Consider the following 22232-nt stretch of genomic DNA (forward strand, 5'->3'; position numbering starts at 1 on the left):
CAATCTTAGTATTTCGTTCATCCGGGTTCAACCAAGATGTACCACGGTATTTGACAACTATACTGGTGGAACGGCATGAAGAGGGACATTGCTGGATACGGCGCTCGGTGTCCAAATTTCCAACAAGTTAATATTGAACATCAGAAACCGGGAGGGTTGCTGCAAAAAATGGAAATTCCAACCTGGAAATGGGAATTAATCAATATGGATTTCATTATCGGACTTCCACGATCATGCCAAAGATCTGATTTATCGTGTATCGACTCACTAAGTGCATTAATTTCTTATCAGTAAAGACTACTTTCTCGATTGAAGATTACGCTAAGTTATATATCAAGGAAATAGTTAGAATTCATGGGGTTTAGTTTCCATCATATCAGACATAGGTGCCTAGTTTATAGCTAACTTCTATAAATCATTCCAAAAAGGAATGAGAACGAGGATCAACCTTAGCACAACTTTCCATCCATAAACAGATGGTCAGACAGAGCGCACTATTCAAACACTCGAGCACATGTTACAAGCGTGTATTTTAGACTTCAGGGGAAATTGGGAGGATCATCTACTAACCATCGAATTTTCTTACAACATCAACTACCATGCTAGCATTCAGATGACACCATATGAGGCGAGGCCATATATGGATGAAGGTGTAGGTCTCCTATCAGCTGGTTCGAAATCGATAAAATAAAGTTATTGGGTCCTGACTTGGTGCAACACGTTGTGGAAAAAGTGAAAAAAAATTCAAAATCGATTATTGACCATTCAGAGGAGGCATAAATCTTACTCAGATTACCGGCGGCAAGATTTAGAGTTCGATGTGGGAGACTGGGTGTTCTTAAAGGTGTCACTTATGAAAGGCATGATGATATTTGGAAAAAAGGGCAAACTCATCCCCCGATATATCCCACCATATGGAGTTATTAAGAAGATCGGTTAAGTAGCTTATAAGCTTGAGTTGGCCCTGGAATTGGCAGCAGTGCATCCGGTATTCCATGTGTCCATTTCTGTTTCTCAACTACGGAGGTACTCCTATTGTTTCTCGTAGAGGTCTTTAGAGCTTTTGAACTCCCTAATTTGTACTTTTATCTAATACTATCCTGATCCTTTTCAACTTGATAAATCTCCCACTCCCTAGCATTTCTTAGATTTCTCTGACGACCATATTCATGTTCATCATCACATCTTTCCTCTTTCTCATACTTCAGGAACACGAGCAACTCATTGTGATCACTAGCTTTAAGAACATATAATGTTCCATCTGGCTTAGCGTTAGCCAAGAAAGTAATATATTGCGGGTCAGCTTCAACATCACTACAACTAGGACTATCCCCATCATAGGCAGCTCCATCATCGGCCTCTTTTGTTGATAACCCGACATAGTCGTGATCCACAAGAACACATCTTTCTAATGCTTCATGATACCCAAGCCCAGTACCTTCCCTATCATACTTCTTCTTCTTTTTATTTAGATAATATAAATCATACATTAAATCCCACATTCCAGCTTTCCCCATATAGTTGATAAGTGGGAATTTTGACTATTTATTAACACCTTTTAGATTTTATTTTAGTCTGAAAGTATTGAATTGTGTTCCCGAAACTAATAAAATTGTGCAAATTGCAGGAATACTGGAAGTTTGGTCTTCCATGATGAAATCTGACTCAAAAAGGAGTATTCTAAAGCACAAGGCAATAAAGGGCGCAGAAGCAAAGATGCGCGGTTCGCAGAAGGAATTCTCCGGCTGCAGAAGAAATTGTGAACCGTAGAATTCCATCTGCGGCAATAAAGCAGCAGAACCCAACAGGATTTTCAGCAATATGCGGCCGCAGAACTAGGCTTTCACTCATAAAGATTCATAGTTCAGAGAATATGCAAAAAGGACCAAGTCCCGACGCCTTTGTGAAGCACGGACCGCACAAGAATTGTACGGCCGCAGAAGTTGCTTCGCAACCGCAATCCAAAAATGTGCAGCTACAAAACTCGCCTTCCTGCCAGCTGAAAAAATTGTGGACCGCATATGGAATTGTACGGTCACAGAACCTCCTGAGGGGCAATGTTGTCCCCGATTTTTCGCCCTGTATAAATAGACGAGTTTCACAAATTTAGGTCAAGTTTGAACATGAAAAGTTGTTGTCGCCGCTTATTTTTACTACTTTATAAAGTTTGACATTATTTTAGTGTTTAAACATCAGATTTCATTATTTTAATCCTTCATTATGAGTTTAATTAGCTTTTTTTCTTTATTTTCTTTAATTCCCATTATGAGTAGCTAGAATTTTACTATGGTTGTGACTCAACCCTAGTGTGTAATTTAAATCTTATGGGTATTTAATTTAATATTTGTTTATGATTGGGTATTGATTATTCATCTTAGTTCATGCTTGAATTTTAGAATTAATGGTTGGAAACATTGATTCATGCCTATTTGACTTAGTCTCTACTTGAGAAAGAGGGACCTCCTCTATGATAACTTGGCTAACAAGGAGTTAGGTTAATTGAGAGATTGATTAGCCTAATTAAAGGGTTCAAACTAGAAATAGTAAGAAGCCGACTTCAGCTCATATCAACTATTTTACTTGATACCCATTTGGACTTGAGAAAGCCAAATTGGGCAAAATCACTCTTTGACTAAGAGGTATTGAGTGGGTAATGTAAAGTTGAGAGCTATACACCCCAATCAACAAAACAAGTGTTAACGTCTTTATCTCATTAGGCAAACACCTAGGTTATGGTCACATCCCTAGGCCTTTAAACTATTTGAGAAAAAATAAAAAATATTCATCTCTAGTCTATTTACCTTAGCTTTCTATCATTAGAGTAATAGTAGAAGTAGAAATCAAAACTTTATTGTGGAAGTGCAATTTTAGGTAGTCCATTTGCTTGCTTCAAATATATACTCCTGACACTCCTTATAACTCCCAGTGGATTCGACCCCGACTCGTAGTTGGGTAATTATTATTACATACAATCGTATCATATCTCTTATTGAAGTTTGTTGTGGACGTCATTAATTTTTGGCATCGTTGTCGGGGAGTTAAAACGGTGTTAGCTATATATTTGGATTTGTTTTTAGAATATCTTCTTTTCCTTCCGTGTTACTAACTTGTGTGAGAAATTGTAGGTACAACCATGGCGAACAATGAGCTCGAAAATTTGCCTTTGGGGGATGTGGACGTCGAGGATGAGCAAGTTGAGGAGGTTCCTCTTGAACCTCAAGAGAATAGAAGAGGCCGAGTGCCTCATGGAAATGTCCTCGCTCCACCCCACCTCCACCACGAGCGGCTCCACACCGGATATTACCCAATGAAGGATATGCAAGTGCAATAGTCCCTCCCTGTATTAGGGCGGGAAAATTCCAAATCACCAATATGATGCTCACTTTGCTTGAGCAACGGGGTTTCTTCACTGGTGCTCCAACTTAAAATGTGTACAAATATTTGAAGGGATTTGTGGACACTTGTTGGGGGAGCAAACAAACAAATATCTTCAAGGATGCATTGAGGCTAAGGCTTTTTCCCTTCTCTCTACAGGGGGGAAGCTTTAGATGGGTTGGAACGATTGCCGAACCATTCCATTCACACTTGGGATGAGTTGGCGGAAAACTTCATTTCTAAGTTCTTCTCTCCGGGGCACATGGCTACACTTCGAGATGAGATTTTGGCTTTTAAGCAAGAGTCGAATGAACCACTACACGAGATATGGGAACACTATAGAACAATGGTTAAGGAATGTCCCAACAATGATATGACGGAGAACATGATTCAACAAACTCTGTATCTTGGGATTAACACAACCAACCAATGTGTAGTGAATTAACTTGCCGGTGGGAACTTCATGACTACGCCTTATGCGGAGGTGTGTGAGAATTTGGATGAGATGGCAGAAATATCAACAGCTTGGCAATCCCGGGCCAATGTTCCATAAGGTGATCCAAACATGATCCACTTTCACAAAGAATTGCAAGAGCATGGGCAAGCCATTGCCGAATTGACAACCACCATGACCCAACTAAAAAGGCCCAACTAAATCAAGTGTAAAATCCCAAGCAAGTCAATGCCATGGAGGGAGTGAACAAGAGGAGGACCAAAGGTCCACAAGTACAAAATTGAGTGGACAATTATGTGCAAGAAGATAGTGGTTTTGAGTAAGATGATTCATATAATGAACAAGAAAAGGAGGTGCAATATATGAACAATTTTCAAGGGCAAAGAAACAATTTCCATAGCCCAAACTAACAATAATGGCGACCTCAAAATAATCAAGGCAATTGTAACTCTAACAATCAAGGCAAATGGCATAACAATAACAATCAAAGGGAATTGAAATGTAAATAATCAATGAAACTGGGGGGGTGACAATCAAGGCGGATGGAACAACAATCAAGGCAACCGGGGGTAGGGGTTTTCAAAGGCCCCTGATGTATCAAAAACCGAGCAACCCGCATCCTTATCCTCCCCATGGTTCAAATTATTCAAACAACGAGATAGGGCATATTGAAAATATGTTCAAGCAAATGATGGAAAAGAATGTCGATTTAGATGCCCAACATACCTCACACAACACATCAATCCGCAACTTAGAAGTTCAAATTGGGAAAATCTCTCAAGCTGTAAATTCTCGTCCTAAAGGGGAACTACTAAGTGGCACGGTAGTAAACCCAAAGGGTGGAAATAACACAGGTCATTCCATGGCCGTTACTATAAGAAGTGGAAGAGGTGGGAATGTACCCACCTCAAGTCAAAGGAAACTTGTGGATGATGAGCAATTGGTGCAAGAAGAAGAGATCCCGAACAAAGTGGTGCAACCTAATGATGAAGTTCGGATTGATATTGATGATAGTGTGGAAGAGACTCAAGAGGAGATGAACCCGTCTAGGGATCACATTACTGACATACCTGAGCCGGTACTGCAAAAGGCTAAGGCTTCATTGCCTAAGCCTCCACCTCCATACCCTCAAAGACTTGCCAAGAAAAATGGTTAGAATCAATTCAAGAAGATCATTCAAATGATGAAGAGTTTCTCAATCAATGTGCCATTAGTTGAAGCTTTGGAACAAATACCCGGTTATACCAAGTTTATGAAGGATCTCGTGACAAAGAAACGGTCAATGAATTTTGAAACTATCAAAGTCACTCATCAAGTGAGTGTAATTGTGCATTCAATGGCTCCTAAGTTGGAGTATCCCGGTGCTTTCACGATTCCTTGTATAAATGGAAGTGTCATGTTTTCTAAAGCTCTTTGTGATCTTGGGGCAAGTATCAATTTGATTTCCTATTAGGTTTTCAAGACTTTGGGGATTAGGAAACCAAGACCCACCTCTATGAGATTGCAAATGGCCAATCGTACTATGAAGAGGACTTTGGGAGTGAATGAAGATGTCTTGGTTCGTGTTGATAAATTCATTCTTCCAGCGGATTTTGTCATTCTATATTGTGAGATTGATTATGAAGTGCCTATTATTCTTGGGAGACCTTTCCTTGCTATGGGGAAGGCTCTTTGTGATGTTAAAGCCGGAGAACTTACATTCTGGGTTGGTGATGAAAAAGTAGTATTCCATGTGTGAAAGTCCATGCGGCAACCAAATAGCAATAAGGTGTGCTCTTTTTTGGACTTGATGACCGGTGTTATTGTTGATGATACAAGTGCTACAATCAATGTTGGTGATATGTTGGAGGTCGTCTTGCTCAACTTTGATGATGACGAGATGGATGGCTTCATAGAATGTGTGAACTCTTTGCAATGAATGGGGTCGTACAACTATTCACCCCGAAAATTATCTTTGGATCTTGAAAATAGGACAACTCATCCTACAAAGCCTTACATTGAAGAGCCTCCTACCTTGGAGTTGAAGTCATTGCCTCCACATCTTCGGTATGAATTTATCGGCCCTTGTTCTATATTACCGGTTATTCTTTCCTCTAGTTGACTAACGTGCATATAGATTCCACTTTGGCGGTGCTACAAAAGAGGAAGAAGGCTATTGGATGGACTTTGGCGGATATTCGGGGGATAAGCCTCGCCTTTTGCATGCATAAGATCCAATTGGAGTATGGTGACAAACCATCTATAGAACATCAAAGGAGACTCAATGAGGCTATGCAAGAAGTTATCAAGAAAAATATTATCAAGTTGTTGGATGCCGGGGTTGCTTACCCCATCTCCGATAGTTCGTGGACTTCTCTAGTTCAATGTGTCCCAAAGAAGGGGGCATGACGGTGGTCACCAATGACAAGAATGAGTTGATTCATACAAGAACGGTGATCGGATGGAGGTGTGTATGGACTATCGCAAGCTCAAAAAAGTCACAAGGAAGGATTACTTTCCACTTCCTTTCTTAGATCAAATGCTCGATATATTGGCCGGTCGTGCTTTATATTGCTTCTTGATGGGTATTCGGGTTACAACCAAATTCTTATTGCTCTGGAAGGCCAAGAGAAAACAACCTTTATATGTCCCTATTGTACTTTCGCCTTCAAGCGGATGCCCTTTGGTGCAATGCACCGATGAATTTTCAAAGGTGTATGATGGATATCTTCACGGACATGGTAGAGGACTACCTTGAAGTTTTCATGGATGACTTCTCGGTGGTTGGAGATTTTTTTAATGATTGTCTTGCAAATTTAGACAAAGTGTTAGCTAGATGTGAAGAAACAAATTTGGTGCTTAATTAGGATAAATGCCATTTCATGGTCGAGGAAGGCATTGTCCTTGGCCACACAATCTCAAAGAATGGAATTGAAGTTGACAAGGCAAAGATTGAGGTGATTTCTAAACTTCCACCTCCAATTTCAGTGAAGGGTATATGGAGTTTCTTAGGCCATGCGGATTTTTACCGACGCTTCATCAAAGATTTCTATAAGGTGGTGAATCTGTTGTGCAAGCTTCTTGAGAAGGATGCTAAGTTCAACTTCAATGATGATTGCATGAGATCTTTTGAAATGTTAAAGTTCAAGTTGATAAATACCTCTATCATCACCGCTCCAAATTAGAGTGTCCCTTCTGAACTCATATGTGATGCAAGTGACATAGCAGTTAGGGCTGTTTTGGGGCAACGTGTCAACAAAAATTTTCACCCGGTCTACTATGCTAGTATGACCATGAATACTGCCCAAGTCAACTATACAGTTACGGAGAAAGAGATCCTTTCCATTGTGTTTGCAATTGAGAAGTTCCGCCTATACTTGATAGGTGCAAAAGTCATTGTCCACATAGATCATGAGGCGCTTCGGTATCTTTTGAGCAAGAAGGACCCCAAAGCTCGGTTGATGAGATGGTTGCTTTTGTTGCAAGAGTTTGATATTGACATCCAAGATAGAAAAGGGAGTTAAAACCAAGTGACGAACCACTTGTCTTGTTTAGAGGAGGAGGGGAGGCGGCATGATGGCCTTAAAATCAATTACTCCTTAACCGATGAGCAACTCTTATATTTCAATGAAAGAGGTGCCATGGTTCGTGGATGAGTTCTCTTCAAACCAAATGAAGAAGCTCAAACGGGATTGTCAAGATTATTATTGGGACGAACCATACCTTTTTCGGATTTGTACGGATGGGGTGATTAGAATATGTGTACCGGAAGAAGAGCAAGGCGAAATTCTTGGGGCTTGTCAATCTTTTCCATATGGTGGTCATCATGGTGGATCAAGAATGTCAGTCAAAGTTCTTAGTTGCAGCTTCTATTGGCTCGCTCTTTACGAGGACGCTAGTGAGCTAGTGAAAAGATGTGATGGATGTCAACGGGCTGGTGGAATCTCAAAGAAGAATGAAATGCCTCTCACAACCATTTTGGAGATTGATATTTTCGATGTGTTGGGGTATTGACTTCATGGGCCCTTTTGTGAGTTCTAGTGGAAATACCTACATCTTGGTCGCGGTTGATTATGTGTCCATATGGGTTGAGGTTGTTGCTTTACCCAACAATGAGGCGAGAAGTGTGGTGGCTTTCTTAAAGAAGAATATTTTCACAAGGTTTGGTACTCCACGGGCTATTATAAGCGATGGGGGGGGGGTCACATTTTTGCAACAAGGCTTTCGACACTTTGCTTAGCAAGTATGGTGTTACTCACAAAATCACGACTCCTTATCACCCACAAGCTAGTGGGCAAGTGGAAGTCTCCAATAGGGAGATAAAGAGTATCTTGTCCAAAACGGTGAATGCTAATCAGGTGGATTGGTCCAAGAAGCTTGATGATGCATTATAGACTAATTGGATGGCTTACAAAACACCTATAGGAATGTCGCCATACCGGTTGGTGTTCGAAAATGTTTTTCCTCTTCAGTGGATCTAGAGCACAAGGCCATGTAGGCTCTAAAGAAATTGAATCTTGATTGGGATGTAGCCGCTAACTTGAGGGTTGCACATTTGAATGAATTGGATGAGTTCTGGTACTATGAATATGCAAGTTCGTCCATGTACAAAGAAAAGATGAAATATCTTCATGACAAATACATTTGGAACAAAGAGTTCAATGTGGGCGATCTTGTATTGTTGTTTAACTCAAGGTTGAGGATGTATCCCAGGAAGCTAAAGTCTAAATGGAGTGATCCTTTTGAAATTGTAGGTGTAACACCTTTTGGTGTATTAGACTTGACGAACAAAAACAATGAAGTATTCTGAGTCAATGGTCACTGGTGAAGCACTATTTGGGAAAGGTTGGAGATAGCCACGTCGTGGCGGTCATCCATTTCAACTAATGGTATTCCGCATCGTGTCGCGGCATTAAATCAGGCACTTCTTGGGAGGCAACCCATGTTTCTTTTCTTTTTTTTTCTTTTGTAGTTAGGCTTTATTTTTGTTCTAACTTGATTTGGAGTGTGCTACAGGGGTGAGTGTGACTTACAGGAATTGTGGACCAAATATTTGGCTAAGTGCTCTAAGAATTGTGGACCGCAGTTGATTTGTGCGGACCACACAATTATGGGTGTTGTAGCAAAAGAGCAATGTGGCCGCACAATTATCTTGCATACCGCACAAATGAGAGGTTGAAAATACCAACTCTCTGAAGTTTTATCGTGTCAGAGAAATGGTCGATGTGCAACCGCACAGGAAATGTGCGACCGCACATGAAATCTGCGGCCGCACACAAAGTTGTGCGGACCACAGATGGAAAGCTGAGATGAGGCCCCCAGGTAACAGAGTGAGGATCACACATGAAAATGTGTGGCCGCATTCGACCTTCTTCCCCTTAGTGAACGACTGGTATAAATAGAGGAACAGGGCCATTTTTGCATTTTTCACTCTTTGAACAAAACGATAGTGCTCTCTTGAAATTTCTTGGTGATTCTATTTGTCCACACACATAGACAACTTGATCATTCCCTCATTACACTCATTCATCTTGTATGCTTTAATTTCATGTTAATATTTTTAATTTATTTTAATTTGTAGATTTTTAGTTCTTCTTAGGCCATTTGTCATTAGAATTAAATTATGTATCCATGTGAGGTAAAATCTTAACTGGGTTAACTAATACATGCTCTATGGGGACTAGGTTAGTATATTTTCATGTTTCTATGATGTTGCCATGTCAAATTGTGCACGAAATTGAAAAACCTAGATAGAAACAATTGATCTATACATAACTTTTGAAGTCTGCGACCGCACTTGAAATTGTGCGGTCCGCAGAAATTGATTTTAGGGTAGCATTAGTGAGGCAGGGATCTGCGGCCACAAGATAAAATGTGCGGACCGCAGAATTCCCATCGCGGCCGCAGAATAATACTTTTATTGTCATCAGAGAGTCCTTACATTAAAACTCCAATGTGTGGCCACAAGTCTAATTGTGCGGACCGTAGAAATCATGTTGCGATCGCACATTAGTTAATTCTCTATCATCATAGAGTTGGCATTTTTTGAGTTTCAAAGGTGCGACCGCAAGTGAAATTGTGCGGACCGCACTTCACTTTTTCAACTAACAATCTCCTTTTCTTGATACAGACAATGGTTCGATCTAGAGGACATAGCGACACTTCAAAAGGGAGAGGTGAACCTTCTCAAGGCCGAGGCAGGAATACCTTATCCCTTGGCCAACCAAAGACAATAAAGAAGAAAGCAACAACCGGTATAGGGAGAGGTGCAGATCTCTCCGAGACGAGCTCATATGTCCCGTCTAGGAAAGTATCAAAGGCAACTCAGCCTATGTTCAGGAGCAGTCGGCCGTACAGTCGAGGCCTCCAGGGAGATACCAGCTCAGGGAGGAGCCATCCCCATCTCATAGCACTTCCGAGGGATCGGAGAGTACTAGTCAGGCTTCTGAGGCCTCCAGGGAGATACCAACTCAGCCTCTTGTTTTGTTTAGTAGCTTCTTTTTATGTTTTAGTAGATAATAAAACTTTGGTTTTCTTAATGCCACGGTTCGTTCCAAAGGTAGTTGTTGTGTGAATTGGGTGACTCGTCCCAACGATAGATGGCGTGACAACCTTCTTAAGGGAATGAGTCTATTTTTGTGTATAGGTAATAATAGTAGTAGTAATGAATAAAAAGACCTCATTAAGTCATGCTCGAAGAGTCAACTATGCTTCAATTGGCACCAACACACTTAACTACGTGCTTATGGTTAGAGGCAAAATTTTTGAAAGAAATAGCTCTAGTAGTGACTTTGTGACTCTTGTGTTGACTTTGGCAATCATTGAATGGTTTAGTTGGATCATAGTGATCTTTAAATTGAATGTGGTCGTTGTGGGCCCTTGACTCTGTCCTCTTTTACAATCTGGTTGCGTGAAGGGTAAGATGAATTGTTGCTAGTCCAAGTATCCATGCGAAGGGTCTAGAACTTTTTCCGAATATGTTTCAAGGCGAAATCCTAAGTTTTTCTTGGTTTGAGAAGTGATTGTAGGCTCTCTTTGGCCCGTTTGAGTTTTCTATTACCAACCAATGTCATTATCCCTGGTCAACCCCTTTAGCCTCTAGCCTTTCTCATTTGATAACCATGTTACAAGCCTTTACTCGTTTTGTCGTGATCCTCTCTTGGCACCCGAGCTTTCCTTAACACTCTTCTGAAACAAATGGCTTAAAACGTAAGTTTGGGGGAGAGATGAGGAACTTGAAAAAGGTATCAAGGCATAAAAAGAGAAAAGAAATGATCTCTATGAGAAGAGAAGGCAAGAAAAGAAAAGAATAAAAGGAAAAATGCAAAAAGTAAATAAGAGGTAATGATCCCAAACATGGAGAAATCAAAAAGGAAGAAAAAAAGAATGAAATGATCAAGAAAGAGTGATGCTAAGTCTCTCTAGTCCCCAATGAAAAGAAAGTGCCTCTAACAATTGGCAAAGTGTGAGCTAAAAAATGAAAGATGGAATGCTTAAGGAAAGGTGTAACCACTTACCCATACGGTATCATTTCCTAACCCAAAAGCCCTCATTACATTCCGAAAGAAGTCCTACTTGATTTCAAACCAAGAGAGCTTACATTAGTGACGCTATACATGAGGGCATGCCTATGGTACCTGACATCGTACTTGTGACATTCTCCTTAGAGAGATGAGTGAACCTTGCATAAATCTTTGGATTAAGTGCTAAATTTCTTAACTTGCTAAAAATACTTAACAAAGAATTGTTTTTCTTTTTCCTTGATAAATTCTTAGCAGAGTTGAAAGCAAAATAAAGGACAGGTCCTCTTTTCTTGTACGTGCTTGGTGCGCGTTTATAGGGGTCCTCGTCAGTTTGAACGTGTGAGGTGGCCACTTGTTTATTTCGCATTGACTGAAAAAATGGCCGAAAAAAATCTCAAATAATTAATATTTGATACTCCGTTCCAATAAACTTATTTCATTTTTATTCCGTAACAAAAATAATGATCACTTTTCTTATTTGTAAGTAATTTATCTTTATGCAATAATTTATAATCACATAAAATATATATGCCTCATTTTATACTACAATTTTAAAAATCTTATCTAGTGTCCTTTTCTGGATGTCGGTTTGCAACGATAAGCTTTTAGGGTTGACAGGAAATTTATCGATTAAATCCTATATCCATTTCAGTTTGCTGGTTACATTTTCATTTGACATGATTATTCAGAGAAAATTAGAGAATGGATTTTCTAATATTTATTAAAAAGTATGTGAAATCATATACTATTTACTTATGTATTTAAAAATAAATAATAGAAGAATAAAAATAACAGAGGAGTAAAATTAATCTCATTAAAATTTACCCAGTACTTAAAACTCACTGCTTTCTATTTTCTACTTATGAAAATCAAATTACTGAATAAAAGTAATATTTGGGGACGAATGAAATAATTTTTTAATAATTGTTTCTGGCTTTGTCAACATTTCGCTATTTCGGAGTAATATTTTTATGTGCAAAGATATGGAAGAATAAATTGCAGAATGGAGGTATATACTTCTAGGTTATAAATTTGGTTCCTCATATTCATAAAGTCTTGACGAAATCTGCACAGCTCAGATACTCTACCGACATATCTAGAACTTGTGTCATTACTTTGTTGAGTGACCTAATTATTTTACTTGTTTCAAGTTGAACCAACTCCACCTGCTTGTTTAGATTTTGGCAACATATACTACTAACAATTATTGATAGTTTCATTTAAAGCATTCTAAATATATAATAACATACTCGTGATAATCTTGTACAATATAAAATGGTAGCATAAGAAATAACGATGGGGCAAATCTTTATATTTGCAAAATATAGTACTCTTGAGAAAAAGTATTGATTCTTATTATTCGCAAAATTATCAGGCCACTTTATTACTCCAACACCACTCATACTATAAACATTAAAGCTACATTGACACATATTAAATGTCATACTTACCCCTGATAGGAGATACAATAGAGAAATGTGGGGCCAGGCCCATTAAAGCCCAATAACTGTAAACTTAAATCACAGAAACATGTGGAATGGATTCAGTATCGGAAACGGGCAGATTCTCACCGGAAATGGACAGTTTCTCATCGGACTTGGTCTTCTTACAGTTGTCCCTTATGGCCGTGAGCTGATAAGGCGACGCATCAGTAGCGAGCCACTGCTCCACTTCGAAATTCTGTTGGTTGCATTGCTTATGGACTCCGGTGACGGTAACCTCTACGTAGTTACAGTACCAGCCGTGGCCTGGACCTGTTCCGTCGGAAGTCAAGTTCATCTTGCAGACCGGCCCAGTCAAACATGGGCCTCGGCCACTGAATATGTCCAAGTTTCCCCTCTCGAAATAGTTGTAACCTGGGCCCATAAGCCCACCCCAGGCCTCCAGGTTCTTGATTCTAATACCATACCCGTTTGCATCGTAGAGAGTCAAACTAATAATCGAATCGGTTCCACCTTTTATTATTGAACTCGTTCGGACGTAAGCTGTGTACACGCAATCATCATCCTGCGTTTGTTCAAAAAAAATTAAATAGATAAATAAAAGAAGAAAAAAGAATAGGTTAATAAGAAGTTGGATATTAATTGGGAGTTCAAGTTACGTATATTGGCCAAGTTATAAAGCCACTATTAGATCTTGAATGTAAAGGACTTAACCAAAACAACAAGCTAAGTACGACTCAGTCACATATAAATCGAGTTAGGCTGTAAGATGGGAGTTGCGGGATTAGAGATAGGTAACTTACGGATCCGGAAATGGAGGAGATGGAGAAAGAGAAGAAGAGGATGAAGAGAAGGAACCAGAAATGATTGAAATGAGCTGCTACTCCCATGGCTTCTCTTGAGCTTTCTCTGTTCTTTCTCTCTCTCTTTATCTTTCTAAAATATTGGAGTAGTAGTAGAATGGGGTACTATTTAATGGATCACATCATTCATCAAGGTTAGTGGGTGACAATATTTGTACTATTTTTCTTTTTTCTGTCTTTTTTAAATAATGAAAGGTCACATAATTTAGTAATGTACATAGTAGAACTATAGCTCGAGTTACCCTTGGATTCATCCGCGTCGGGATCTTGAAAGTTGAAACTCAATTTTAGCTCGCCTTGCAAAAACAGCTATAGTATATGATTTTACGATTTTCCTTTTAGCATGATTTGCACATTTACTTCTATAGGTTTTTGTGCATACGCCTTGCGCGTGTAATTTGGCTTTTATCACTAATGTATTTAGAATAATCATGTAATTATAAATAATATTTATCTGTTAATAGAAAAGAAGGAGTATTAAGATTGATGAGATACTATCAAATAACGTTATAATTTATTATTTTTTACAAAAAAATTGTACAATATTTACAATAACTGATACTGCAATGCATCTACAATGAGACTATATAAAGCAGACACTAAAACTTAACTTTTCGGAAAGAAAAAAAATCAAACAAAAGAATAAACAAAAAGGTTTAGTTGCACGAGATTTTATCGTGACTTTAACTTTTCTTAAAAATAAAAATCAGACTAAAAGATATATCTATGTAGATTTTTTTTCCATGCTTCTAGGCACATCATGCAGCACTATATATATATATATATATATATATATATATATATATATATATATATATATTATAGGTTAAAAATATTCTAAATCACAAAAAAATAGGAGAAAAAGTACGAAAAACAACCTCGATGAGTCTTGATGTATGTGCATGTAAGGGAGGTTCTCTTATAAATTAAAAACGATAGTGATTTTTATGAAAAGAGAAGGGTGGACTTATATTTTAGGACTTTGTAAAAGACAAACTGCCCAAATAAGAAAAAAATTATATTTATATAAGTAAATATTACTCCCTCCGATTTAATTTATTTTCAATTTATTTTTTTTTTAGGCCGTGCCAAAAAGAATGACCTATTTTCTTATTTAGAAATAATTTATATTTATGCAATGATTTATAGCCACACAAAATATATGTGCCTCATTTTACACCACAAGTTCAAAAGTTTTCTTTCTTTTCTTAAACTCCGTGCTCAGTCAAATGGGTTCACATAAATTGAAACGGATGGAGTATGAGCTTTTACCTAGTTCAAATAAAAAAATATTTAATAGTCAAAATTTTAGTTATTAATTTAAAAGTACTAAGTATTCGGAAAATTATTAAATGATATTTTTGTCCAATGTTAAATTTATTTTCAAAGGTAAAAAAAAGATAAACGTTAATTCGATTAGGGCATTCGTACTTTTACATGTGATTGTGTGTGTATCCCATATTAATGATATAAAGATTTTAAAAAATCACATAAATATTATAATATAGAATTATGATTAATAGTTCAAACAATATATAATTTATATAATATATAAATTTTAATTATTTTAAAGTTCTAAGTATTAGTACTTTCTATATTTTTCAAATAAAGAAAGATTTAATAAGCAAATTTTTATATGTATTTTTTTAATTTTATATGTATTGGAGTTTCGTTCTTTTATAATACTAATATATACAAATAAATAAATTCATATGTATTTTATAGTCATAGATACAATAATATAAGCATGTTACTAAAATTAAACTAATATGTAATTTGAAACTATTTTGAATGAGTTAAAATAGTTCCTAAAATCATTCAACTTTAGGAATTAGAATGTGATTCATGCGTGTTTAAGTTAGACGCGCGGGTGTTCGAAAATTTCTCTAAGGTGTATAATACCAGTTTGAAAAGTTATATGGACATCTATAATGGAGTAGAGGTAATTTGAAACAAATCATAAAAATTTGAGTCTAGATTGACATTAAATTCAAAAATAATTGAATAATTATTTTGTCGTGTAAAATTTAATTTAATGAATATATAAGTCGATCGATCACATACTTTTAATTGGTAAGAACAACTCTTCCATGCTCAAAAACTTAGTTGCTGATTATATGCAGTAAAAATTGCACAGGGCGCCATATTTGATCACCACTATTTAATTTGTACCTATTTTTAAAATTTTATTTAACTTGTACCTACTGTTTAAACAACTTTAGGCTTTTTTCTCCTCTTTCTTCCTCTTCCTCTTCTTCCTCCTCTTCTTCTTCTAACAATGATTTTATATGGTGCTTATAAACATATTTTAAGGTAGTTTATCATGTTTTACAGTGGTGAGCTGTTGTGGTCCTTTAGTTTTTACTATTGCTTAGGGTTTCTTCTTTTTCTTTTTCTTAATTGCAAATGAGTTCGTTAGATTTATTGTTGTTTTGATAAATTGATGATTGGAGTTTGTTCTTGATGATATTTGGAGGTTATGTTTCAAATTTGAACTCATTTGGAGTAGATTTAGGTATTAAATCGTATATTGGATTGTTAAAATTCGAAGAACAAATTTTTGTATATGGACAATTTGTACTTCAGGCCTATTTGGCCTTAAGTGCATGAAAACGTTGGTTGTACTTCAGACCTTTTGGCCTTAAGTGTATCTGAAGTGCAAGTTTTCGCTTCAGAATTATTGGTCTTAAGCGTAGGAAAACGTTTGTTGCACTATAGACTTTTTGGTCTTAAGGAGGGGTGTTCAAAACCGAACCGAAATCGAAAACCGAACCGAAATCAAAGCTTAATCGCTTATTGGTATCGGGTTAACGGCTTAATGGACGGAGAACGGATTGAATTTTTTTATTAACGGCTTATCGGTTTGGGGGCGGATTATTCAATTTTCTTAACGGATAATCTGTTAACCCGTTAAGAATATATATATATATATATATTAAATAATCAAAAACCCTTCTTCTTCCGGTACTCTATCTCTATTCTCTATTACTAATTTACTATTAGACATTTAGAAACCCTAACGTCTAAATTTCAACCAACAGCCACCAATACTCTATCTCGTCGACTTCCAGTACTCTATCTAACGCCAAAAATATATATAATAGTTTAACCACACAAATTGGTTTTAATTAAAATTTGAATCCAAAGTGACTAATTTTACAATTGTTTCAAGCCCATTCCTTTAGAAGCCCAATTTCCATGACCCGTCTGGCCCAACCGGATCTCCCCTCTCTTTAAAACACCATTTTCCCAAACCCTAAGAAAAAGACAGACGGATCCCCCTTTGAAAACCCTAGCCGCTTGGTCTCCTTCCTCGCTCACCCATTCCCTTTCACGCAAAAGGAAGCCGAGAATTCGTCATCATGCACACACATCTCACCTATGAAAAAAGTTAAAACACCTGAATTTCCATTTTTCTACATCCGGATCTGAAGAAGAAAAACGAAAAAAAAAGATTAAAAAGGTTTTCTGATTTCTGTTGTGTTACTTGGAGAATTTATGGGTTTCTCATTTGTTTTTGGATTGAAGTTGAGGTCGACATTGCTATTCTTCTGCTGTTTGCTATCAAAATCGTAGCTGAACTTCCTTTATCTCTATTTCTGCCCTTTATCAGCTGTTTCAAGCTCTATTTGTCAAGTATTTTAGGTACGCATTCCTGAATCTGTACTATTTCTCCATAAAAATGGCTGAAATCATGAATGAATTTGTTTCTGATGCTCCATCTCCATTTATGTGACTGTTTTTCTTAATAAATTGCTCATTATACATATATATAATTTTGTTAACGAACCAAAGGGACGGCTGCCCGTTTCAATTAAGTTTAGACCATTGGAGTCTTGTTAAATATTAGTTAATTGAGATTAGTTTTTTTTTATTTTTCGGAATTGTTAATGGGCTTTAGGTGTATGCATACTAGTTAACAGTAGTATTTATCACAGTCTCTACTTCGTTGCCTAATGCTGAAATTTGATGTATGCATATTTTTTATAGGGATCTACTTACTTATGGATTAAGCTGTTGTTTGAGCGTTGAAGCTGCAGAAATTCAAGCATTGTTAGGCGTTAGCTGCAGGACAAACATTTCTGTGTAGTCTGCTCACTTATGGATTAATCATTTTGAAGTATGTATTCTGGACTCACTTTGAATATAGACTAGAATTTTATCATTTCAGAATTAATGAGGGAGCATTGACTTTTCCTTTGCAGTTGTGGGCGGAGGAAAGACATATGTATTCTGGACTCATCTGTAATGTAGTTTGCTTTGGGATGTAATGGACTCATCTATTGTATTCTATAGACTGGAATGTAGTCTGCTTAGCATAGGAATTTTAGTTTGAGTCACAATAGTCAGCAAACAATTAATGCACGCAATATAGATTGAATTAGGCCGATAAACCGCCCGATAAGAGCTAAATCGATACCATTCCGCCCGATATCTTATCGGGTGGCTAGCGGATTAATACATTTAAAAACCGATAACCGATAAGCCAAACCGTTAAGAGTAAATAACCGTCCAATCCGCCCGATAAGCAGCCCTAGTCTTAAGTGCATGTGAAAAGTAATTTCACTTCAGATTTATTGGCCTTAAGTGCATGAAACCATTTGTTGCACTTCAGATCTATTTGGCCTTAACCACATCTGAAGTACAATTTTTTACTTCAGACTTATTGGCCTTAAGTGTAGGAAAATATTTGTTGTACTTTAGACCTTTTGGCCTTAAATATATCTGAAGTACAATTTTTCACTTCAGACTTATTGGCATTAAGTGCATGAAATCATTGGTTGCACTTCAGACCTATTTGGCCTTACGTGCATTTGAAATGTAATTTTTTCACTTCAGACTAAATTATTTTTAACTTCAGACCCGATAAGTCTAAAATTGATCGTAAAGTGGATAGACTTGCAATTTATTTTTGCAAAGTGGGTATAGGTTCAATTTGACCCAAAAACCGGGTATAAATACAAAAGCCCCCTATATGCAACACTGTTATGATTTATTTTCACAAAATAAAAATTTAAACAAAATAGAAAAACATACAATGTTCAAGTTAAGTGTTTCCTAGTAAAAAGGAAATTTGAAAACGTTAATCTAAGGTAATTTTCGGCCTCTGCTATTGCCCTTTTCCCCCTAAATATTAGAAAAAGTATAGTGTAGTTGTATCATAACTAATGTGTATCATTTATATAAGGTAAACTCTTCCTCGATTTTTAAATGTGGATATTTCAAGAGCTTAAATAAAAAAGATATGATAAATAGAATTTAGTTGTAAAAGTCCTAAATATTAGGGAGATAAGTAAAATGACATTTTTATTCAATGTAAAACTTATTTTTTAAGGGTACAAAAAGAGAACGACATTTCGCTAAGTGAGCTTCGTCCTTTTAATATATTACTAGTCTTAAGATACGCGCTTTGCGCGTGTACCTATATCAATAAATATATAATTTTGAAAAATTACGTAAATACTATTAAATAATATATTTGAGTTATTGAAAAAATATATCACAGAAAAAAATGTGAGTTCCTAAAAGTTAATAAATATTAATCTCACTAAACTAGCTTATTAACTAAATAAATCCTACTTTATAAAAATCTGTTTATGTCTTATTATGATTTATGAGATGTGGAATACATATCTTATGGAAATTATTATTATCCTTTTTACCAAATACTTACCATAATTATTCAAAGATAATGAAACAAATTGAAGGATTTGAACTTTTGGTCTTCTAGAAATTTATGAGTGAAGAGATTAAACTATAGCTCCTAGAAAAATATTGATAAATAAAAATATAAACTCTTATATAACTAATATTACAACAACAATAACATACCCAGTATATTCTAAACATGTGGGGTATGGGGAGGGTAGTCTGGACGCAGACCTTACCCCTTGTAACAACCCAACGGGTCGTTTTGAGCTCTAGCGCGTCATTCAGCGGTTTGAGACCCTGAGCAGCTTCACTTCAGGTATTAGGACTTGTACTTATGGTCGGAATTGAATTTCGAAAAGTTCGGAGTTAGTTTGGGAAAAAAAATTCTAATTTCGGAAGCTTTAAGTTGGAAGAATTGACTAAAGTTTGATTTTTGAGTAAACGACCTCGGAATCGGGATTGAAAGGTTCCAACAGGTTTGTATGATGATTTTGGACTTGGGCGTATGTTTGGATCGGATTTTGAATGACCCGGGAGCATTTCGGCATATATTATGGAAGTTGGCATTTTTGGAAGAATTTTGTAAATTTGGGTTGAAGTGAATTTCAATGTTATTGATGTCCGTTTGGGATTCCGAGTCTGGGAATAGCTCCGTAAGGTGATTCTGGTATTGGGAGCGCGTCCAGATGTGGATTTGGAGGTCCGCAGGTCATTTTGAGGTCATTTGGCAAACGTTAGAAATTTGATGATTTTTGAGAAGTTTGACCGGGAGTGGACCTTTTGATATCGGGGTCGGATTCCGATTCCGGAAGTTGGAGTAGGCCTGTAATGTCAAATGTGACTTGTGTGCAAAATTTGAGGTCAATCGAACGTGATTTGATAGGTTTCAGCATCGAATGTAGAGGTTTGAAGTTCTAAAGTTCATTAAGGTTGAATTGGAGGGTGATTCATGATTTCGACATTGTTTGATATTATTTGAGGCCTCGAGCAAGTTTGTGTTGTGTTTTGAGACGTATTGGTATATTTGGTTGAGGTCCCGAGGGCCTCGGGTGGATTTCAGATGGTTAACGGATCGAATTTGGACTTGAAAGATGTGCCGAGGCTGCTGTCTTCTAGTGTAACCGCACCTGCGAGATTATGGCCGCAGGTGCAGAGCCGCAGAAGAGACCATGAGGGTCACAGGAGCGGTTCTGGCTCGGGAAGGCTGGGACCGCAGATACGGTCGAGTTCCGCAGAAGCAGGACCGCACCTGCGCACGTGGTGTCGCAGAAGCGAATGCGCAAAAACGCGGAAGGAGCCGCAGATGCGGAGTTGAGGAATCTGAAGGAGGACCGCATAAGCGGTATTTTGGACGCACCTGTGGGACCGCAGAAGAAGTCAAGTGACCGCAGGTGCGAGAGATCACTGGACAGTGTGTTTCTTTAAGAACGGGGAATTGGCCTATTTTCTTCCATTCTCTCTTGGTTGGGCGATTTTTGGAAGCTTCAAGTGGCGATTTTTCATTATCTATGCCAAGGTAAGTTATTACCATCCATTTTAAGATAAATACATGGTTTTTATATAGAATCAAGCATGAAAATTAGTAGAAATTTGGGATTTTGAAGAAAAACCTAGAAACCATTGTATTCTTGGATTTTGATCACGAATTTGGGCATGAAATTTAGAATAAATTATATATTTGAGTTCGTGAGGTTATGGGTGAAGTTTATCTTCGAAAATTTTCGGAATCCGGGCATGTGGGCCCGATAGTAATTTTATTAACTTTTCGAGCGGAGTTGGTAATTTGTTTAAATCGAATTGTTGTGAGTATTAAAGTGTATTTTTATGGGTATGCACATTTATTGACTAGTTTTGGGGCGTTAGGCATCAGTTTGAGTTGTTGGAAAGGTTTGGGAGCCGGCTATGGAACTTCGGAGCGAGGTAAGTCTCATTTCTAACCTTGTAAGAGGGAATTAACCCCATAGGTAAAATAATTCAATATGTGCTTTTATTTGTGGGGGCTACATACGCACGAGGTGACGAGAGTCCGTGCGTAGCTACTAATATGCTTATGTCCGGGTAGTCTAGGACCCAGATCATGTTATAATTGCGATGCTTGCATCCTACTTGTTAATCTAAATTGCTTAAATCATATCGAAACTTGGTAAAGTAAATTTAAAAGGTTAAACTCTATCCTTCTTGACCGTAAATGAGAATTTATATTCCTTGAATAGTTGCCTTAATAAATCTTGAATTTGGTTGTTTTAAATTGTATTTTTTCTCTTTTATGGAGCGGGTCGAACGCCTCGGCAGGTTAAATAGATGCATCTATGATTCGCATCGTTCGACCCTCGGCAATATACAGTTTAAATATTTATGTTGGAGCGGGCCGTATGACCTCGGCATGATTTGCGCATGATATATCTTTGGAATTGATAATAATTGATATTGCTTTCATTGGCCCGAGGTCCAAAAATATTAAATGACATAAATTTAAAAATTTCTAATGAACAAAAGAATAGTTTACTTATTTCATGATATTGAGCTTACAACTGTTCTACGTAATCCATGCCTAATTATATCATTCGTATTTTATTTATAGCCCATAGTAAGTGTCGGAGCCGACCCCTCGTCACTACTTCTTCGAGGTTAGGCGGGATACTTACTGGGTACGCGTTGATTTACGTACTCATACTACACTTGCTGCACATTTTTGTGCAGGTACATATATGCCTAGTGGCCTTGTGGGCGCAGAGGCGCGGTTATAGCGGGGACTTAGGTGAGCTGCACTATATACTACATTCAGCAGCCAACAGAGTCTCCTTTAGAGTATTTTTATTTTTTCTGTCCAATTTGTATTCTGGACAGATACTGTATTTTATTTTTTATTCCTAGTTGATACTCATGCACTTGTGACACCGGGTTTTGGGGTTATTAGGGGTTGTCATGTATTGAAATTGTTAAA

At 37.3% G+C, this 22232-nt stretch overlaps 1 protein-coding gene across 1 annotated transcript; it reads right to left on the reverse strand.

The window, feature by feature from the left end:
• Positions 1-12664: 12664 nt before the first annotated feature.
• On the reverse strand, positions 12665-13737 carry LOC104090712 (PLAT domain-containing protein 3-like). The gene is made up of 2 exons (XM_009595880.4): positions 13577-13737; positions 12665-13338 (listed from the first exon to the last, which is right to left on the reverse strand). Exons 1-2 carry the CDS (start codon positions 13661-13663, stop codon positions 12847-12849), a joined length of 579 nt encoding a protein of 192 aa, XP_009594175.1. The 5' UTR covers positions 13664-13737; the 3' UTR covers positions 12665-12846.
• Positions 13738-22232: the final 8495 nt, after the last annotated feature.

Source organism: Nicotiana tomentosiformis, chromosome 5, assembly GCF_000390325.3.
Source record: "Nicotiana tomentosiformis chromosome 5, ASM39032v3, whole genome shotgun sequence".
Classification (NCBI taxonomy): Eukaryota; Viridiplantae; Streptophyta; class Magnoliopsida; order Solanales; family Solanaceae; genus Nicotiana; species Nicotiana tomentosiformis.